This window comes from Saccostrea cucullata, unplaced genomic scaffold (assembly GCF_032062105.1).
Source record: "Saccostrea cucullata isolate Sc308-1 unplaced genomic scaffold, CSIRO_AGI_Scuc_v1 ctg3772, whole genome shotgun sequence".
NCBI classification, from domain to species: Eukaryota; Metazoa; Mollusca; class Bivalvia; order Ostreida; family Ostreidae; genus Saccostrea; species Saccostrea cuccullata.
The window spans coordinates 31,273-51,231 of record NW_026932226.1 but is presented as its reverse complement, the minus strand read 5'-3'; the positions used below and the strand labels follow the sequence as shown (position 1 = coordinate 51,231).

At 34.6% G+C, this 19,959-nt stretch overlaps 1 protein-coding gene across 1 annotated transcript; it reads left to right on the top strand.

Moving 5' to 3' along the window:
- The first annotated feature begins 855 nt into the window (after window positions 1-855).
- LOC134234668 (lactadherin-like) lies at window positions 856-18,024 on the top strand. Its single transcript, XM_062716731.1, has 9 exons — window positions 856-920; window positions 1,004-1,070; window positions 1,826-1,915; window positions 2,045-2,146; window positions 6,324-6,513; window positions 6,646-6,759; window positions 11,214-11,381; window positions 17,524-17,687; window positions 17,887-18,024. Exons 1-9 carry the CDS (start codon window positions 856-858, stop codon window positions 18,022-18,024), a joined length of 1,098 nt encoding a protein of 365 aa, XP_062572715.1.
- The last annotated feature ends 1,935 nt before the right edge of the window (window positions 18,025-19,959 follow it).

Here is a 19,959-nt window from a genome sequence, read left to right as displayed (position 1 = left end):
GACCCATGAACCGATTGTTTCGTCCATATCGGGGGAAGACTTTTCACTTTCTAAAAAATATTTACAGGTTTTATACGAAAGAAAAGGTTTCTCAAAAAAGGTAATACTCAAAGTGTTTTCTTATAATTTTTATGTTTCATCTTGTACAGAAGCAAACAAACCAAGTAAAATAACTGGACAAACCTCGATAAATTTTCTGAGGTCTGTTCCACCAATGATCACGGTTCCTCCAGAACCTGGTTTCAAAATAACATTACCACCCACTCCAGCCTGTAAATAAACTACAATGAATTCTAAACCCAGATTTTGAATATTTAAAAATGTCTGAACTACATATATATGACAACTTACCTCAAATGTGAGATCTCCACCGGGCTCAGCCGAAACATTTACGTTGGGATAGTCAATCTGGAAGAAGCTGAAAACCAATTTTTGAGAATTTTTAACAATTACAGCTGTACTACTATGCCTTCTTTGTTCTCATATTTACTAGTATATGTATCTATAAATATGTTCAATTTCCATCAATTTATTACATATTTAAGTAACATTCACTTACCTTCCGTAAGCAATTCCAGGGAGGATAAAGATCGAAAAAATGAAATGCTGCATTGCGTGAATACGGATTGTCTATGTTTAACAGTGATTGTTTTATGTAACACGCTATTATAAAACGACCCCTTGACGATGGTGAAATTCAAGTCCTTGCTTAATAAGTAATTTTTCATGAAAGTTATCAATTATCTAAAATGCATCCTCCTTATCTCCATTACTTTGTGTCTAGTAACTCAAAATTTCATTTACGCCTTATTTCTTTTGCAGGAGGGAAAGAAACATTTTCAAAAGGCCATCGAAATGTCTATCTGGTTCGGCCTTCTTATAGTCTTACTTTATACAGGCAATATTTCATGTGACGATGGGTTAGTAATTTTTGTAAAGTACCAAAAAATTTTCTTTTTATGAACGAATTTTGAATATTTCATCTTTAATTTTTTTTCTATAGTGTTTTGGACATAGATTATCCCAGTCTCTCTATTCACGCACCTGACGATGGAGACATCATCTTACAGGTAGAATATTATAGTAAAGTATTTGTACCTCAGTGGTACTCATTTGGAAGGATGCAAGATCCAAAATTCGAATAAAATTTGGACTTTTTACCAATTTAAAAAGCAGTTATTATTTTTTTATTATTATTATTCACAGTATTCAAATTTTTTTGTTTTCATCGGTTTGATCAGCAATGTATGATAACATGAATGTATAATTGTTTTCTATGCTGTCAATGCTGAAAGAAACTTAAATTTTGCAATAAAAATGTTTTTGTAAACTTTGTTCTGTATTATATGGATAAGAATATACCCTAATTTCTAGTCCTTTATAATTACTTTTTTTAAATTCTCATACATATTTATTTTGTCTTGTTAAAATCGTTCTCTCTTGTATATACAGTACATGTGTTATCTTGTTGAAAAAGGTTAAAAATTATTATCCATGGTCTATCCATGATCTAAGAGTTTCGTCATCTTATTCCGAATTCATATCACATCTTCAAAAACGTGGGAAACATTCAGTTATAAGTAAATAATATACATTTAGATATAAGGTATTTGTTAACGACTCTAATTTGTAAAATACCAATATAGATGCGAACTTGCGACGCTTTTATTCGTTTTCATATACCGGTACCATTAATCAACATACACATGAATTCCCGTTGCTGTCTTTCTAGTTGATAGGGTATGCATGTTTGCTTTGCAAGATCACATATTATTAAGGAAAGAAGAAGCGAACAAAGATTGCTTCCTATTTTTGTAATTTACAGGCTGGTAACGGTCTTAAGGATGTGTACCTTAATCCAGGACCGGGAGGTTCAGTTTTCTTTGAAAATGACGACATTTTGAGAGTCATAGAGGTAATAAAGTCACTGAACAAGATATGCAGGACTGCACAATTGCATGATTTTGATTTACTTAGTAAAATTGTTTTAACAAGGTTGTTTATATACAAAGACTGTTTCAACTCCTATTAAAACCTTGTATAGGTAGTAAAAAGCTTACCTCCTGTTTGGACAAAGCATGCACACATGAGTTTCTTTGGAACATTTACCGGTGAGCAAAGAATAAACATCAAACTAGATGTTACGGTAAGTTGATATTAATAGGCTTATTGCATATATACAATTTTACTTAAGAGAAATCACTTTAAAAAAAATCAGACCATGACCAAATTCTATCTTGGCCTGTATTTTCTGGTAAAATACCCGCATAATTATGCAATTTCAACCTTAAACATGCACTGTTACAACGCACTTTGAAAAATTACGCACTTTGAAAAAAATTTTCAAAGTGCGTTAAAATTTAGGACAAAGCTAACGCACTTCCAAAAAAATAATTTTTTTTTCAAAGTGCGTTAATATCGACCATATTGACGCACTTTGAAAAAAATGTAAAGATTCAGCAATATTCCCTCAAATAATCGGTATGATAAATAACAGATCCTGGTTTGATAACTTTTTTATGATAAAGTCACTGTAGGACCTGATATATTGACGTTTTAAATATTTAAGGTTTTGATAAAATAAAAAGGAAAAGTAAGTGGTCTTAAAAAAAAAGTGACAATTGTTTAAGTTTTCTTTTTTTTTTTAGCTCACCTGAGCCGAAGGCTCAAGTGAGCTTTTCTGATCAAAATTTGTCCGTCGTCTGTCGTTGTTGTCGTTGTCGTCGTCGTAAACTTTTCACATTTTCATCTTCTTCTCAAGAACCACTGGGCCAATTTCAACCAAACTTGGCACAAAGTATCCTTGGGTGAAGGGGATTCAAGTTTGTTCAAATGAAGGGCCACGCTTTTTTCCAAGGGGAGATAATCATGAATTTGTTAAAAATTAATGGCATTTTTAAAAAATCTTCTTCTCCAGAACCGCTGGGCCAGGAAAGATGAAACTCATGTGGAAGCATCCTCAGGTAGGGTAAATTCAAGTTTGTTCAAATCATGACCCCCGAGGCAAGGGTGGGGCCAAAATGGCCGACCCAAGTTTTACATAGGAATATATAGGAAAAATCTTTAAAAAATCTTCTCCAGAACCACTGGGCAGGAAAGATGAAACTCATGTGGAATCATCCTCAGGTAGTGTAGATTCAAGTTTGTTCGAATCATGACCCCCGGGGCAAAGGTGGGGCCAAAATGGCCGACCAAAGTTTTACATAGGAATATATAGAGGATATTCAATGTTTTGTAGTTGAATGTGGAATTTATTTCACGAGTGGGACAGGATTTTTGATATTTTCACGAGTGCGAAGCACGAGTGAAAATATCAAAAATCCTGTCTCACGAGTGAAATAAATTCCATATTCAACTACAAAACATTGAATTTTCTGTTTATTACATTTTGAAAATAGAATTCTTTGATTTTTCCTTTGCCTCTGTCTTTTGTTATACAGTCATAGGCTCGTGACGTCATAGTTGAGCGGTTGAGACGTCATAGCTATGTGAGGTGAAAACACTGTAAACATGGATTTAGCAACATATTTTTGGTACTTTTAACAGTTTTATTCGCTGCCAGAGTGGTTTATTTATTTTCATCTATCTTATATTAGGTCAAGGAAGATTTTTTTTACAGCAATCTTTGTTATCGGAAGGGAATTCGAGAGTTTTCCCGCACTTCTGATATTCGTCACACTGTGACAGGATATCATTTTGATATCCTTTCACACTGTGACAGGATATCATTTTTATTCAATGAATAAATTACAGTATTTCACGGGTAAAAATGTAATAAATAGGAAAAATCTTTAAAAAAATCTTCTTCTCCTGAACCACAAGGCCAGGAAATATGAAACTCATGTGGAATCATCCTCAGGTAGTGTAGATTCAAGTTTGTTCAAATCATGACCCCTGGGATAAGGGTGGGGCCAAAACGGCCGACCCTAGTTTTACATAGGAATATATAAGAAAAATCTTTAAAAATCTTCTTCTCCAGAACCACTGGGCCAGGAAAGATGAAACTCATGTGGAATCATCCTCAGGTAGTGTAGATTCAAGTTTGTTCAAATCATGACCCCCGGGGCAAGGGTGGGGCCAAAATGGCCGACCCAAGTTTTACATAGGAATACTAGTATGTAGGAAATATCTTTAAAAATCCTTCTCAAGAACCACTGGGCCAGGAAAGATGAAACTCATGTGGAATCATCCTCAGGTAGTGCAAGTTCGTTCAAATCATGACCCCCGGGGCTAATGGCCGACCCAAGTTTTACATAGGGATATATAGGGAAACCTTTTAAAATCTTCTTTTCAGTACTTCAAAGATAAGATTAGTGATATTTATATGGAATCATCCTCAGGTAGTGTAGATTCTAGTTTGTTCAAATGATGAACGCCTGGAGAAGGGGGGGGGTGGAGTTAATTCAAGTCTGATGTGCTCAGGTGAGCGCTGTGGCCCCTGGGCCTCTTGTTTTAATTCTTGTCTTTGATAAGTAGATGTAAAGGTGTATATATAGGGGGCACAAACAGGGGACAGCTGCAAGCAGCTTAGCATTTATCATAATAAAAAGGGGCCAATTTGCTCGTTCAAAACTATATGAAAATTCTTTCTCTCTCATACGTTTTACTGTACTTAAAAATTTCTAGTTTTAATCTGTTTTAATTAACTCATTTATTATTGGAAGTTTTCAACGTCATACCAGATAGGTAAATACATAATTATATGAATGCTTTGAGAATAGCATAAACATCGAGACTGGGCGAAGGACCAGGGGAGGGGATGGGGGGCTTAGCCCCCCACTTATTTTGGAAAGATATATACATGGTATAAGCATTGAAAATGCAGCGTACCCTTTTTAGGTTTATTGCTCCCCTCCCCCGTTTGTTACCGACACCTATGTATTGGAAAGATAAAGATTTGGACTGAGGGATCTTATACCCGTCTTCTCCTCCTTTTGACGGGAGTAAATCAATTCATTTTTGAGGTTAGGGTTAGGCTAAGTTTTTTGAAAGATAAATAACAAATAAAATCTTTCCATGACTAAAATATGATTTTTTTTCAAAGTGCGTTATGTGTCTCCATGGTAAAATATATTGATGCGTTGAGTTGGTCCCAAATTTAACGCACTTTGAAAAATTTTTTCAAAGTACGTTGATTTTGTCCCAATTTTAACGCACTTTGAAAATTTTTTTCAAAGTGCGTAATTTTTTCAAAGTGCGTTGCCACAATGCACCCCTACAAAAGTGAAACTGAAAATAAGTTCAAAAGGGATATATCTAAAAGTATCGAACCACGACCAAATTTGAACGTGACCTGCATTTTCCTTTGACGTCTCCATATCTCAGATACTAACTAGTTAGTATGAGTTGAATGTGTGAAACTGTTACAGAGATAATCAACGGAAAGTGAATGATGACGGAACAGGGTAACACTATATGTCCATCTATTTCATGGCGGACTTGGGGAGGGGATAAACACTCTACTTTTGTGCATTTCTGTCATCCGCACTGTCAATTGAACTCGGTCAATTGATTACATGTAACTGAAGAGCACCAACGAAGGCAAATCAAATACAGCTGATCCCGCGCCTAAGCGTGACGTAATTATCAGTCCATCATCATATCAATCGTTACAATACAGCTTTTTTTTTTACCGCTTAGTAAATATTGAAATTGTTAGGAGTTTATGCACAGATTAATCTGCATAAAGGAAACATTTTAGCTCACCTAATGAGACCAAAGCTCACTATGAGTTTTTCTGATTAACACTTGTCCGTCGTCCGTCCGTCTATATTTTTTTTTTCATTTTCAACTTCTCAAGAACCACTCGACCACTTTTAACCAATCTTGGTACAAAGCATTCTTGGGTAAAGGGGGAGTTTAAATTGTTAAAATGAATGACCAAACCGAAAAAATTAGGTTGTGATCATTATTTCTTTTCTCGAGGTCTACTTTACTTGAAAAGCTAAAATGTATGTAGAAGCAACATGGGTTAGTGCATCGTTTTAAGCCACGGTTCAGAGTCCGCATGTAGCTCTCTCCGACCAGAATAAGAGAGGATCGTCCATTTTGGCCGTGGTTTGCGACGATGGGGGTTGTGTAGATTCTAAATAATTCAAATTATGACTTCCTGGAATCAGGTGAATGCCATAATAAGTATCACAAAGGCGACAATCTGGTGATGAACAGCATTGTGGCCCATGGACCTCTTGTTTTAAAAAAGGTATGTCAGTTCATCGCACAGGCGCTTGTGGTTCACCGTGGTCACTCTACAAACCAAGAAATACATGTATATCACAGAAAGTCTATACTTCATCTTCACAGTTTTTTTTTCTTCAACAAAGGATCCCGAAGGAACATATCTCCATTTTATGATCATTTCTGGTGATCTGCCGAATGGCATAACCCTAAACAACGTCACAGGACACATAACAGGTGTTGTACCGGATGTAGAGGAGATATTCAAATTTACAGTTCGTGCTATTGATGAACATGGAAAATATGCTGATGCGACTTTTAAAATGGAATCTATTGGTATGAATTTAAAGTTTTGATTACAAAGACAGAATACAATGTAAAAATAAGATTTGTTTAAAAATATCATGCATTTATAGTACATGAAGGATACTAACGATTATTATTATTCTGTTAAAATTATATATACAGTAAAAGACCATTGTCAAACAAATCCTTGCATAAATGATGGGACATGCATCGATACAAAAGGTTGGTTCAATTGTTCGTGCAAACCTGGATATGGAGGTCCTAGATGCGAATTATGTAAGTATATTTGTTTACAAATATAAACTAAATAAAATGGAAAAAAAACCAAAACTAGCTTAAGAAATATAGCTCTTCAGTAGAGGATACTCGGACAGACCACCTAGAGAGCTACATACCCAAGCACCGTTCGATATTTTGTCGCTCGCTTGAAGTATTTTTTCTTTTATAAATGCGATCCCACTGAAAGCTTGGTATCCGTTGATTAACAATTTTTTGAACTCCTATTCCTGATACTTTATTTGCGTTTCAGGCTTACATGTTATTTAATTAAGGAATCACTAGATAGTGGGAAACATGGATACTAGAAATTTGCATAACGGGCGAAGCCTGTCATACATTAATTATCCCATGTTTCCCACTACCGTTTGAAGCCCGTTATGCATAAATTATCCGATGTTCCCACTATCTTTGATGTCCCTAGCACACTATTCTAACTATACAGTGATTCCTTATATTTATTTCATTATGAAATGAAATTGTAGATTTAGATTTTTAAATTAATTGTAGTCATCGATTTAAATTACACAAAGACTCCCATGCCAGTTTCAATAGTCCTCGCCCACTGACGTCAAGCACAAAGGAAGCCGCACGAGATTTACATGCATATTTGGCCTGCTTAGCGTCAGACATAGAGACAGATGCTTACGAGATTTGCATGTATACTGGTCCTCCTTAGCTCCTGACCTATCGACCTGCCTTATTTACATTCCGGTAGAATTACCAAGAAATCGACGCCTCTAACTTTCAAAGAGTTATAAAAGAGAAAAGAAAATAGAAAAAATATGATAATATTTCTAGGAAGACCCAACATAGACGTCGGAATGCGGAATTTTTTGCATATCTATACTTATAAATTAATAAATTTTGCAAATAAACTCCGAAACGGGTGCACAAGAGTTCTTACTTACCCCTCTAATACTACACTACATACAAGATGATGTCCGTAAACTATATTTAGATTTCACTCGGATAGTAAGTATCGTACATAAAATTAAAAGTCTACTTCAATTTTCTGAAAACAGCCATGAAATAGCATCAACGTGAATATTGTGGCGTTTCCGGTTGGCGGATCTAAGCAACTGACAAATTTTAATGAAACTGACAACAAACAATCTATTATTTATTTCATAAAATGTCATCACTGAATTCTTCAGTCATAACTTGATTTAATTGATATAAAAGAAATAAGTTGTGGTAACCAGTTAAAATGAGAAAAGTGTAAATTTTTTTCGTCAATCACTGATCTCAATATTGACGGAAGCTTCTAGAACATCACGTCCCTTTTGCTAAGTTGTTTTAATCAAGAAATAATGATAAATATTGTAATTAACGGGTTATTTGATTAAATAGTTTTACAACAAATGATGTTATATAAATTAAAATACAATAAAAACAATAGTTTTGTAAAAACGAGCAAAATATGCTTGGAATTTACCAGAAACATATTGTTGCCGGGAAAAACACTAATATTTATTGATAAAAGGATTATATATAAGTAGACAATTCATACTGGCGGTCAAGTCTGGGATGATTAGATTATCCAATTACAATTCAAGGCAAACCGACAGCGAGATATCAAAAGTTGAGGACGAGTGAATGACAAACGAAAATAAGTTTAATACAGGAAATACATATATCGAAATATAGGTATGTAGTGTATACACTGAACCAAACTTCTAAGTGTTCACCTAACATTTTTAAAGTTTTAAAGAACAAATGCAAACAATAATTTCTTTAATTCTTGGTTACTGATGCATATTGAAGTTCGAAGTTGCGTAAATTTCATGTAGGTATCTCGTCAGAAAATTAAGTAAAGTGTCAAGGAAATGATGTACCCTCAAAATGAAAATTCACACAAAAAAATCTCGATGGAGTAAGACCAACTACTCGCTCTAATTACTACAAGACAATCTTTATTGTTGGATACCATGTACCCCTGAACAGGAGATTAACCCATCTGCTGCAACACCTACATGTACTGCATAGATATTTCCAACCCATTGAAATTGTCAGGAAAAGGGGGGGGGGCTTTGACTTTTCTTTTAAAATCCTAAATGTGTTCAATGGGATTCAGATCCGGCAATTTGACAGTGATTCATCACACAGAGGCCTTTTGGTCAATATCCTAAGGTGTTTAGCACGTAAGTGCGCCGCTTTAAGGATAATTCGGACTGCTTGAGCGGATATAAGACCACCTCGAGCACCGATTTCTTATCATTTTCGTACGATTGAAATGGTTTGTTTCCATGTTTCTAAGATTTTTTCAGGACACTTTAACACTCTTTTAACCTAGTGTGACGCGAAATTTTCTCCTCAGAAGAAGATCAAGGTCACTTCCGGTGTGGTTAAATTTTGTCAAAAACTTTCAAATTGTGATAAATTGGTGATGAAAAATGAGCACAGCCTGTAGAAAAATGTGTTTAAATGGGTTTTGACACTGTTTGATAATTTTTAAAGGTAATATCAAGTGCAATTAAGCAATAAAATAAAAGTGAGTAAAACGTGGTGCAAAGATGGTCCAGATATCAACAATCCAACGGCTCTCCCTTCAATCTCAATGGTCATTTTGCCAATGTTTTGTGTTTTTTAGTGAAACCAGTTTTTAAAATTTGATAATGATCACAAAAAGATGCTTATTACACAAAACACGTGCCGCAAAGTATAGATTTATTGTTTTTAAGCTTCGTCACGGAACATTAGTTTTCATCAGTGATATTGAATTTTCTTTCTACAATTGTTTAGAAAACTCATTTGTTGTAATAATTTGAAAATATCATACCATTCTATAAAGTAGTTTTTAAATAAATACATTTATTAAAGTGAACACTTAGAAGTTTTGCTAAGTGTATATATATATGTTTGTTATGAGTTTATCGGTAAAAACTGTATTTTCCGTACTGAGAACATCGTGGTATCGAACCCGACGTACAATTTGTAATTAACTTAATTGCGTTCAATAAGACAGAAAACTTTTTTGGGGGGAATAAAGTATTGTTCAAATACAATTACATGTAATTACAGCTATAAAGTTTTGTGCTGTGATAAAGACATTTCAGTTTCTTTTCTCTCTTAAAAAAAGTCTTTCTCCAATGCCAACTTCTTTCAGAACCAAATTTTAGGTATTCAGCACTACATTTCCCTTATATGAATTTCCTGTAGTATTAACCCCCTTCCCCGCACCCACGCATTTTAACGCATATACCATTTCCTATATATCTCTAACGCAAAATTACGCATATACCGTTTCCCCGCAATAACGCATTTTCACGCACTTGAAACAGTTAATTTTATTGTTAATTTAATACCAATTACCTTCTATTTTAAACTTGGCGAAAATCTTATCAAAGAAGAAAAGTTATTTTTTTGTATTAAAATATAGCGTCATAATATTATTACGGTAAACTTTACAGAAACGTGTACCACGCTAAAAGGTGCTTGCGGGGAAATGGTAAATATCTTTTTCTATGACGTGAACATTTAGTGTATGTTGCATAACAGTTCAGTAAGTTGTAAAGAGTTAAGGGGGGGGGGGGGCAACCAGCCTTTCACTGAACATTTCCAAAAGTAAAAATATTGGTGGGGAAAAAAAGGGGGGGGGGGGCTTTTTACGTATCGATAAGGGTACATATATAATTATAAACCAAGACCCAAGTACCTGTGAATTTTTACTCCTCCCCCAACTCCCCAAAATCAATTTATTTGTATCTTATGTATGTTCGTTGCTTTTATCCATCATGAAAATGTAATAAGAACATTTGAAGTGCAATATCCATAACATTGTATGAAGTTTTGAAGAAATAAACGTCAATTAAAGCATTTTTTTTATTTTTCAAGTTTTCACAAAAAGTGGGTGGGAATGGTGACGTACATTTCTTTCATGCGGACTTTTGAACAAAGTATTTCTTCCCTCTATAAGTCTGTAGTCTGTCAGTAAAATCTACAACTTCCAACTACAATATATTTAATTTCCTGTTGTAAATGGTAAAGTTCTATGTATAAATTCAATTTCCCGCGCTTGCGCGGGTAATTATCTAGTATAACAAAACCCAATAGGGCTGTTTGGAACTGTTGAAAGTTAAATAAAGTATCAGGAAGCAAAATAAATGCATTATATATATGATAAATTAACGGGTACGATAGTTTATGCGGGGCAACGTATTCGGAGCAGGCGAAAAAATGCGTAGCAGTAAGAAGGCTTCTCATTGCTTTGGAGCTGTACCTGTCTCGTTTATCTGACCGAATTTTCTTACAGTTCAGCTAATCCAAACAATGAACATAAGGAAGAGGGGTACCATTGCTGCTCAGGGGGAAGGCTCGTTATAGCCAGTTTTTCTCGGGGGAAGATTCATTTTATAACACCAATACACTTGCGTTTGAATTTATTTATATAATACTGAAACAATGTCCTTGTAACTTATGGAACTTTTTAGGAATTTATTTTATATATACAGCCTGTGCCTCTCAAGCCTTAGGAGTCAGTGACAAAAACAAGATTCCAGATGCCCAGATGTCTGGTTACCTAACGTACAGCTCATACTTGGAATCTGACGGACGATATGGCGCTTCTGGGTATGGATGGGTGGGATCCAATAGCAACTCATGGCTACAAGTGGATCTAGGTAAAAACGTGTACCATATATTGTCTTGTAGGTATGGTAGCAGTATGTTGCAGATCCATGTGAACTGTATGGTGGAGGGAGTGTTTTCCACAATGTTTATTGCCAGCACTTTCGGGCGCTAGCAACTCTAGAATACGCATGCTCTATTTCACGGTCGGGAAATCTGGGAAAACTGATGACGATACCTTATACGATAACTTGACAATTTCGCTTTGTCATATAAAAAAAGATATATATGCTCTGAAATTAAGTCTAGATCAGGATACCGACTTTTTATCTCACCTGAGCCGAAGGCTGAAGTGAGCTTTTCTTATTACAGTTTGTCCAGCGTCCGTCTAGCTGTCTAGCGGTCCGTCTGTTTGTCTGTCTACAAACTCTTCAAGTTTTCGACTTCTCCTGGGCCAATTGTATCCAAACTTGCCACAAAGCATCCTTGGTTGAAAGGGATTCAAGTTTGTTCAAATGAAGGGCAAGCCCTCATTCAAGGGAAAATAATAGGGAATTAGTGAAAATTTGATGGCATGTTTTAAAAAATCTTCTTCCTAAGAACCACTGTGCCAGGAAAGTTGAAACCTATGGGTAGTGTAGATTCAAATTTGTTCATATCATGACCCCGGGGGTAGGGCGGGGCCAAAGTGGCTGATCCAAGTTTTACATAGAAATATATAGGAAAATTCCTTAAAAATCTTCTTCTCAAGAATAGCAAAGCCATCATTGATCATATTTATATGGAGGCATCCTCAGGTAGAGTAAATTCAAGTTTGTTAAAATCATGACCCCTGGGGGGTAGGGTGGGACCAAACTGGCAGATCAAAGTTTTACACACAAATATATAGGAAAATTCTTTAAAAATCTTCTTCTCAAGAGAAGCAAAGCCATAATTGATCATACTGATATGGAAGCATCCTCAGGTAGTGTAGTTTCAAGTTTGTTCAAATTATGACCCCCGGGGGTAGGGGCGGGGCCAAAATGGCCGATCAAATTTTTACATTGAAATATATTGACAAATTCTTTAAAAATCATCTCCTCAAGGATATCAAAGCCATGATTGGTCATGGGACTACTTTTAGATTTAAACTTTTCAATAATAAACGAATTTCTTCTTTTTCCTAGCCACAATGCTTAGGTGAGCGATGTGGCCGATGGGCCTCTTGTTTAAATTGTCTTAGCAAAACATAAAAGTACAAGAACAAGATTGCTCATATCATTTCTATAATGCTTAGATTTTGGACATCAAGCTTTCTTCGGAGTTATTATTTGGACAATTCCGACAAGCCCGAAAAAAACTTTTCAGAGTATGTCGTAAAGACACGTCATTTTCGTTTTATCATCTGAAAACACTACTTTTACTATTCGTTTTTGTCCGTCGTCATTCGTTAAGCGTCGTTCGTCGTGCTTTAACATTTGAACATTTTCAAATTTTTCTCTGAAACCGCTTATCCAATTTCAGCTAGTTTAGGCATATAAGTTTATGGGAAAAGGGGAACAAAAATTGTCAATTTCAGAGACCCTGTCCCCTAGGGTCTGAGGGGTGGGGCTAAAACCACCAGAATAAATGCAATCTTTGAAAATTTTCTTCTTCACTCCTGGACATCTAGAAGTCAAACTGTAAGCATGATTGTAATAAGCAGTGAGACCTCTACCAAAATTGCGAAATTTATGGCCCCAGGATCAGGTGTTCTGGTGTTAGAGTGGGGTGTTGCAACCACTATTGAATTAACGACCACTAGAGGTTGAGAGTGCATTTCAATAACATGTATAGGTAATAACCACTATTGAAATATGACCACTATTGAAATAATTATTTCAATAGTGGTTGGGAGTGCATTTCAATAACAAACATAGTTAGTAACCAACAATTGAAATTATGTTCACTTTTGAAATAAAGATTTCAATATGGATTAAATTATTGATTTCAAAGGTGTATTGAACAATGAATCCAATATATATTGAAATAATTATTCCAAAAGTTGCTGACGCGGTGAAACTTTTCTTTCAATACTGGTAGTGTTTTAATAGTGGTTGAAACCTATGGTTACAATGTACCATATTGAAATGCATTCTCACCCACTATTAAATAATTATTTCAGTAGTGCTCGAATTTCAATAGTGGTTGAAACCTATGGTTATTATATAGAAATGCATCCTCACCCACTATTGAAATGATTATTTCAATAGTGGTCGTATTTCAATAGTGGTTACTATTTATGTTTGTTATTGAAATTCACTCTCAACCACTATTGATATAATTATTTCAATAGTGGTCGTATTTCAATAGTGAGTAGTGGTTACTAACTATGTTTGCTATTGCAATGCACTCTCATCCACTATTGATATAATTATTTTAAAAGTGGTCGTATTTCAGTAGTGGACTTTTACGAGAAGCACTGACTTCTACAGTTGACGTTTACTTGGACATTTAAACTTGTATCATGTACGGAAGTACAGAATTGATAATGCATAAGAAAACCTTTCTTGTGGTCATAGGTATGGTGTTAGGGGCACTAACTTGTGAAGTCCGGGAGCTGAGGGTAGGGTCGTTGTCGTTTTCTTCAAGGACAACTTATATGTGCATTGAAATAACCGTTATTTCCGTTTAATTAAATGTTGAGCTAAATATTTATATCGTAAAGGATCTACCATACATAGCCCTAGTGTAAAAGTAAGCGTCAACTGTAAAAGTCAGCGCTCCTCGTAAAAGTCCAATGGTAACTAACTATGTTTGCTATTGAAATGCACTCCCAGCCACAATTGATATAATAATTTCAATAGTGGTTACTAACTATGTTTGCTATTGAAATGCACTCTCAACCACTTTTGTTATAATTATTTTAATAGTGGTCGTTATTTCAACAGTGGGGCTTTATCATATAGTGAAAGTGCATTATTTCTTTGAAAATCTTCTTCTCTGCTCCTGGGTTTTCAACAAACTAATTAAATATATAGTTATGATGAGCATAGCTGTCTCTTCCATTTGAAAAAAATCTGAAATTCATGGCCTCTGGGTCAGTGATTTTGGTATATGGGCGGGGCTCTATTAATTATGTAGTAAAAATACATTTATTCTGTTAAATAATCCTGTCTAAGCATTAGTGTAAACAAAGTGCTTAGTTATTATGAAAAGGGTGCTTCTTATAAATTTTTTAAAACTTAGTGGATCCGAGCGAAGAGCTTTGTTTCTCATGGGAGGGGAGCTTTCTATTGATAATATAGTGAAAATGTGTGAATTCTTCAAAACTAATGCAGAACTAAGTGCATAAAGTTATGATGTTGATGGTATCTCTTTCAGTTATGTATAATTCAGGAATCTGGGCCATGGGTTTTGGTGTTATGGCAAGGTTATGTTGAATCTGTAGTGAAGATGCATTACTAGTATTTCTTTGAAAATCTCTGCTCCTTGGCATACCAAAAGCAGACAAAGGAAATGTTTCAATACGCAAGGACATTTTTACTAGATAAACTTCTAGACCATTTGGTCAAGTGATCTGATCCTAGCCGGGGCTCTATAAATTTGCATTCTACTAAAAGATTAGAAGTTATTCCCGTTTGTAAATCACTTTAGAAAATTAATAATGTAGGGTTATTGAACTTACATTGGTGAATATTGGCACGAGTTGGCTGTTCAAATGCACGAGCTTGCGAGTGCATTTGAACAGCCAGCGAGTGCCAATATTCACCAATATAAGTTCAATAACTCCTTTATTATATAGCTAAAACATTTCCACATAATATATAATAATTATTCCAATAAAAAACCCTCAAATTAATGATTTTTCAGTATCGTTATTCAAATTAACGTCTGTCCTGTTAGCGTTCAATATCGCATCATTCCGATGACCCTATATACTGAGCGATATGACTTGCTTATTTAGGTTTTAATGGGACTAATACGTACTATATTTTAATAAATAATTTCATTTTTGTGTGAAAAATAAACACATCTTACCTAGATGCCACTTTCTTTCTTTAATTTAGCTCTAAGAATTTGACCAGACGACTTTTTTTGTTTACAATGGGGCGTTCGATATTGAACGCTCGTATTCGGAATGTTTCGGGCATACTCATATTCGTAATACAAAGTTAGCGTTCAGTAAAACGTCAAGATATTGAACGTTAAAATTCTCTAGATTTTTGGTAGTATTTTATTAGAGACTAATTTATTAGCTATAAATAACTGTAAATATTGCATTTGAAAAGTTTATAAAGAATAATGAGAAGTATGCCAAAAATTCTTTTGTATAATAAAAAACTACTTTCAGAAGTTTAATGATCAGATAGACCTGTAATAATACATAAATCAAAAAAATGAGACAAAATTAACTTATTAAAAATTAATGTTCTTCATCAAGAGAGGCCAATGTGAGAGATACATATGTACTAATAGGGGTTAAAAAGGTTAATAAGGTTCTGAAGCACTCATAGTTTGTACATACATTGTACGAGAGCTGTTCAATAAATAATGTCATCGGTGCTCCAAATGAAACTAAAAAACGCTTTTCTAAATGATTTAGTCTTAATGATTTTTACTCAAATATTATCTTTTAAATAAAACACATGTCCGTAACCTTTTTATTCAATTTTTAATTGTATTTAGAACACATTTTTGATTATTATAATTTCATGTAAAATACTAAAATCTGATTGGTTAAACGCCGTACTATTACCCTCAGCCTTAGTACACACGTGACAACGGGTAACGCAGCGGTAATGACAATCTATATTTAGAGGTCGCGTCATCAAGCTAACACTTCGATGTGAGGATCACATGACCTTGTGTACACATTGCGGTAATGTCACATGCATGCAGATCATGCGCATAACATGTCAGTTGTGCGTTTGAAAGAAGCCGAATAAACGACGCCAATAAAGCTTGTATATACTGGAAAACAACAAAAATGCTAGCAAGTTGCAGAAATAACGAAAATCAGATAATCAAATAAACAAGTAATAGGTCGGTAAATCTTTTTCGAAGCTTTCTTAGAAGCGGGGAGTTTGAAGCCTTTCTAAATGTGAACGGAAAGACGATCACCGATTTTTTTTCTGACATCCTATAAATCAATAAGACGTTCAGTGTAATAAAATAAATGGTGCCTGTTTTGGAGGGTAACAGTTGAAATTGACACCCCTCGGAAAACCAATGTCAACCTCCGTTAACGCGTCGGTTGACATTTGTTTTCCCTTGGGGTGTAAATTTCAACTGTTACCCTAAAAAAGGCAACATTTATATAGTATATGACCCTTCGTATACTGGAACATGGCAGGTCCTTAGATTTACTGTATTTGTTTTTTTCTTTCCGAAAGATGTTTTTTTAAAGTTTGGGAAATGAAACAAGTTATAGGTTGAAAGATGTGGCGAATATTGTTGATATGACAAAACATTAACTTTCTATTTACCACCAAAACTTGTTTATTCTTCATGGCCTGTGGGTTTTGACGTTGTCATGAAGAAATTTAATGTAGTGAATTCCTCATTCTGTTTCCTGCCTCTCATAAATCTTTTAACAATGTTTAGCTTTCTAGACTCCTCCGGCAATTGAACTTCCTCCCCGAATGAGAATTTGAACAACAAGACCACTAGTATTTAAGAAAATAGCATATAAAACAGTTACTGTTTTTGTGCTCTTGCGTTATAATTCTTTGCTCTTCTCAGGCCTTTGCAGTTTTGTGAAGTGCATCTTACTGTAAATTAGTTTTATGGTCAGACGAGACGTTCCCCAAAATCGGTTTTGTATATCTTCGTAATGTATGAAAAATATTCAAAATTTTAATAACATTCTGATTTTTAAACCAGTTTCTAAACGTTTTTAAAAAATCCAAACACCCAAACATTTGAAATGGAAAATTATTTTTCTTTTGTAGTGTTGTTTTATACTCGGATCATTTTTTATGCTCACGTAATCGAAGATTCGAGTACATAGTTTTTGCCGTGTCTTTCTGTCTGTTTGGCCATAAATTTCGAAAAGTAAGAAATTTGGCTTTCATATTTCACAGATGTATTCCTTTTGACAAAATCTTCCTGATGAGTATCAAAAATTTTGACCTTGACATTTGGAGGTTGAATTGTATTTGAGAAATTTCACCCCTCGCCATAAGCTGCTATACGGGGGCATTAGTGTTTCACAAACACATCTTGTTTTGCTAGGTAATGTATCCGCAGTGTATGCTGTTAGGAACCGGGGTTATCGACAAAATTTAGGATGGAATCAGGGGTACAGGAGTTCGTTCTACACTACTGCGTACACCCTTTCTGTCAGCATAGACGGCGTTTTATTTCTTCCTGTAAATGACACAAACGGAGGGATACATGTAAGCAATATACATTTTAAAAATGACAAATTCATTAACTGCTAGCACTTTCCAAGGTAAAATAGGTACTTATGAGTTTGTGAGTTTGTGGTGGGGTACTAGTACATGTATATTAAATTTTTTCCTACTATTATTATAATCATATTATCAGAATGTTCAGCACAAAAAAATGAAAATTATGTTTTTTTTTAATTCGTAGACCTTTTCTTCTTCTTGGAGTGATAACTTTTACTCGCTTCCGGCTCCAGTCGATGCACGATTTGTACGATTTCATCCGAAATCCTACTACAGCAAACCGCAGTTTAAAGTAGAACTCTATGGATGTCATTACCAGTGACTTGGATCAATTAAAAAAAAAAGGACCAATGGGAAAAAACGTTTCTGATAGATGATTTATGTAATATTAGTACTGTTTTTTATTTTGCGGAGAACAATCTGAAATGTATAACAAATAAAGATTAATAAATTGTCTGTTTAATACTTATTTAATTAGATTGATGGGGCTCTAATCTGCATAAATGCAGAGGAGTTTAATTTGCATCTTTTCATTACAGGAAAAAGAAAAATTTTAAGCTAATCACGCCAGTAAGGTAAATATTGATTATGGTCAGATGTCTGCTTTATACAGTTTGTATGAAGTGAAAAACCTCAACCCCATCTAAATTGTTGGCCAGGTTTCAAAGAACCATTGAAGACAACTAATATAGACTCTAGGACCTTGGGAGAAGCGCTCTTTTTTTTTTTTTTTTTTTTTTTTTTTTAACAATCGACGGTTAATACTTCCATACTAGGACGATATACTGAAGCTCTTTTGTGTTATTAATATTTATCTTAAATATTTAAAAGGTAAAAAGCCACTTCAAAACACATTTTACTTTGTCTAGGAAAGAAATGGCAGCAAGCTACCCCCCATCTCCTCCTTTCACATATTGCATGGTTATCTCTTACCAAGTTTTACTCCTGGAATTTTTTTTCTTTCAAAATGTGATGAAATGAATACTACTCCTCACAAATGAGATACATTGAGACAGTTTAGTATGTTTCTTCTCTTCTTTTGATTGCATACAACACATTATATTTACATTCAGTGTAATTTTCCTTATGAAATCCATTAGAAATCCAGGACATTCAAATTTCTATATTTACATTCAGTGTTATTTTCTTTATGAAATCCATTAGAAGTCCATGAATTCAAATCTCTATAACACACGCGAAACCTTGTCACCGCGCGTTTGAATACACAGTAGGAACTATATGCATTTTCAATACTTTATGAACACCAAAATGTACTTTGTTTGACACAATTTAATTTTAAAAAATTAACCCTGTTGAATTAACGTAAAAATACAACAAATGTTCATTTTCAATTAATTTGTCTCTTTTTTCCTCGCAATGTTAGTTTGTGTTATTTAACTTTACGACGTCACAAACGGCTCTTACGTCTATAAAACACACCAGTTTTGAAGGGCGCTAAATTCACATAAAAGAATACCGAAATAAACAATTATGAAAAGGAGAAATTAAGCAATGTAAATATAAGTATTGAATTCATATTTTGGGATGTCTTCGGTCCTATAACACACCTGGCCGTGCCGACAAATTATCATACCGCGCGGTAGCGCGGGATGTTAATTTGTCGGCACGGCCAGGGGTGTTATAGGACCGAAGACATCCCAAAATATGAATTCAATGCTGAAATAACACACGCGAAACCTTGTCACCGCGCGTTAGAATACACAGTAGGAACTATATGCATTTTCAATACTCTAGGGACACCAAAATGTTAAATCTTTTATTTCAATTTACTGAAAAACTACAACCCTGAAAAATTAACGTAAAAATAACGCAATATGTGTTAAGAATAAATTTGTCATTTTTTTCCTCGCAATGTTTGTTTTTGTAATTTAACTTTGCAACGTCATTTAACGTCATGTGACGCCACAAACGGCTCTTACATCTATTAACCATGGCGTTTTTGAAGGGCGCTAAATTTAAATTAAAGATTAACGCGCGGTATTCAATTTGTCGGCACGGCCAGGTGTGTTATAGGACCGAAGACATCCAAAAATATGAATTCAATGCTTAAATGTTACTTCCCCCAACACTATACCTCAAGATGAATTTTAAAGTTTTACTTAAAATATTTTATTTACATTGGAATGCTCTGCGTATAAGATTTAGCGCTTGCATTATCCTTGGAAAGTTTTTGGCGTGTCCAAATTAGGAGAGGCAAATGCAAGCGATTCTTGGAAATGAAAACATTTACATGTAC

What these genes read in the sequence shown, in the direction of transcription:
- LOC134234668 (XM_062716731.1), top strand. Translation starts at nt 856, where the DNA reads ATGTCTATCTGGTTCGGCCTTCTTATAGTCTTACTTTATACAGGCAAT. An exon ending in ATGGAGACATCATCTTACAG is followed by an intron (nt 1,071 to 1,825) that starts GTAGAATATTAT and finishes TGTAATTTACAG; the next exon opens with GCTGGTAACGGTCTTAAGGA. An exon ending in ACACAAACGGAGGGATACAT is followed by an intron (nt 17,688 to 17,886) that starts GTAAGCAATATA and finishes TTTAATTCGTAG; the next exon opens with ACCTTTTCTTCTTCTTGGAG.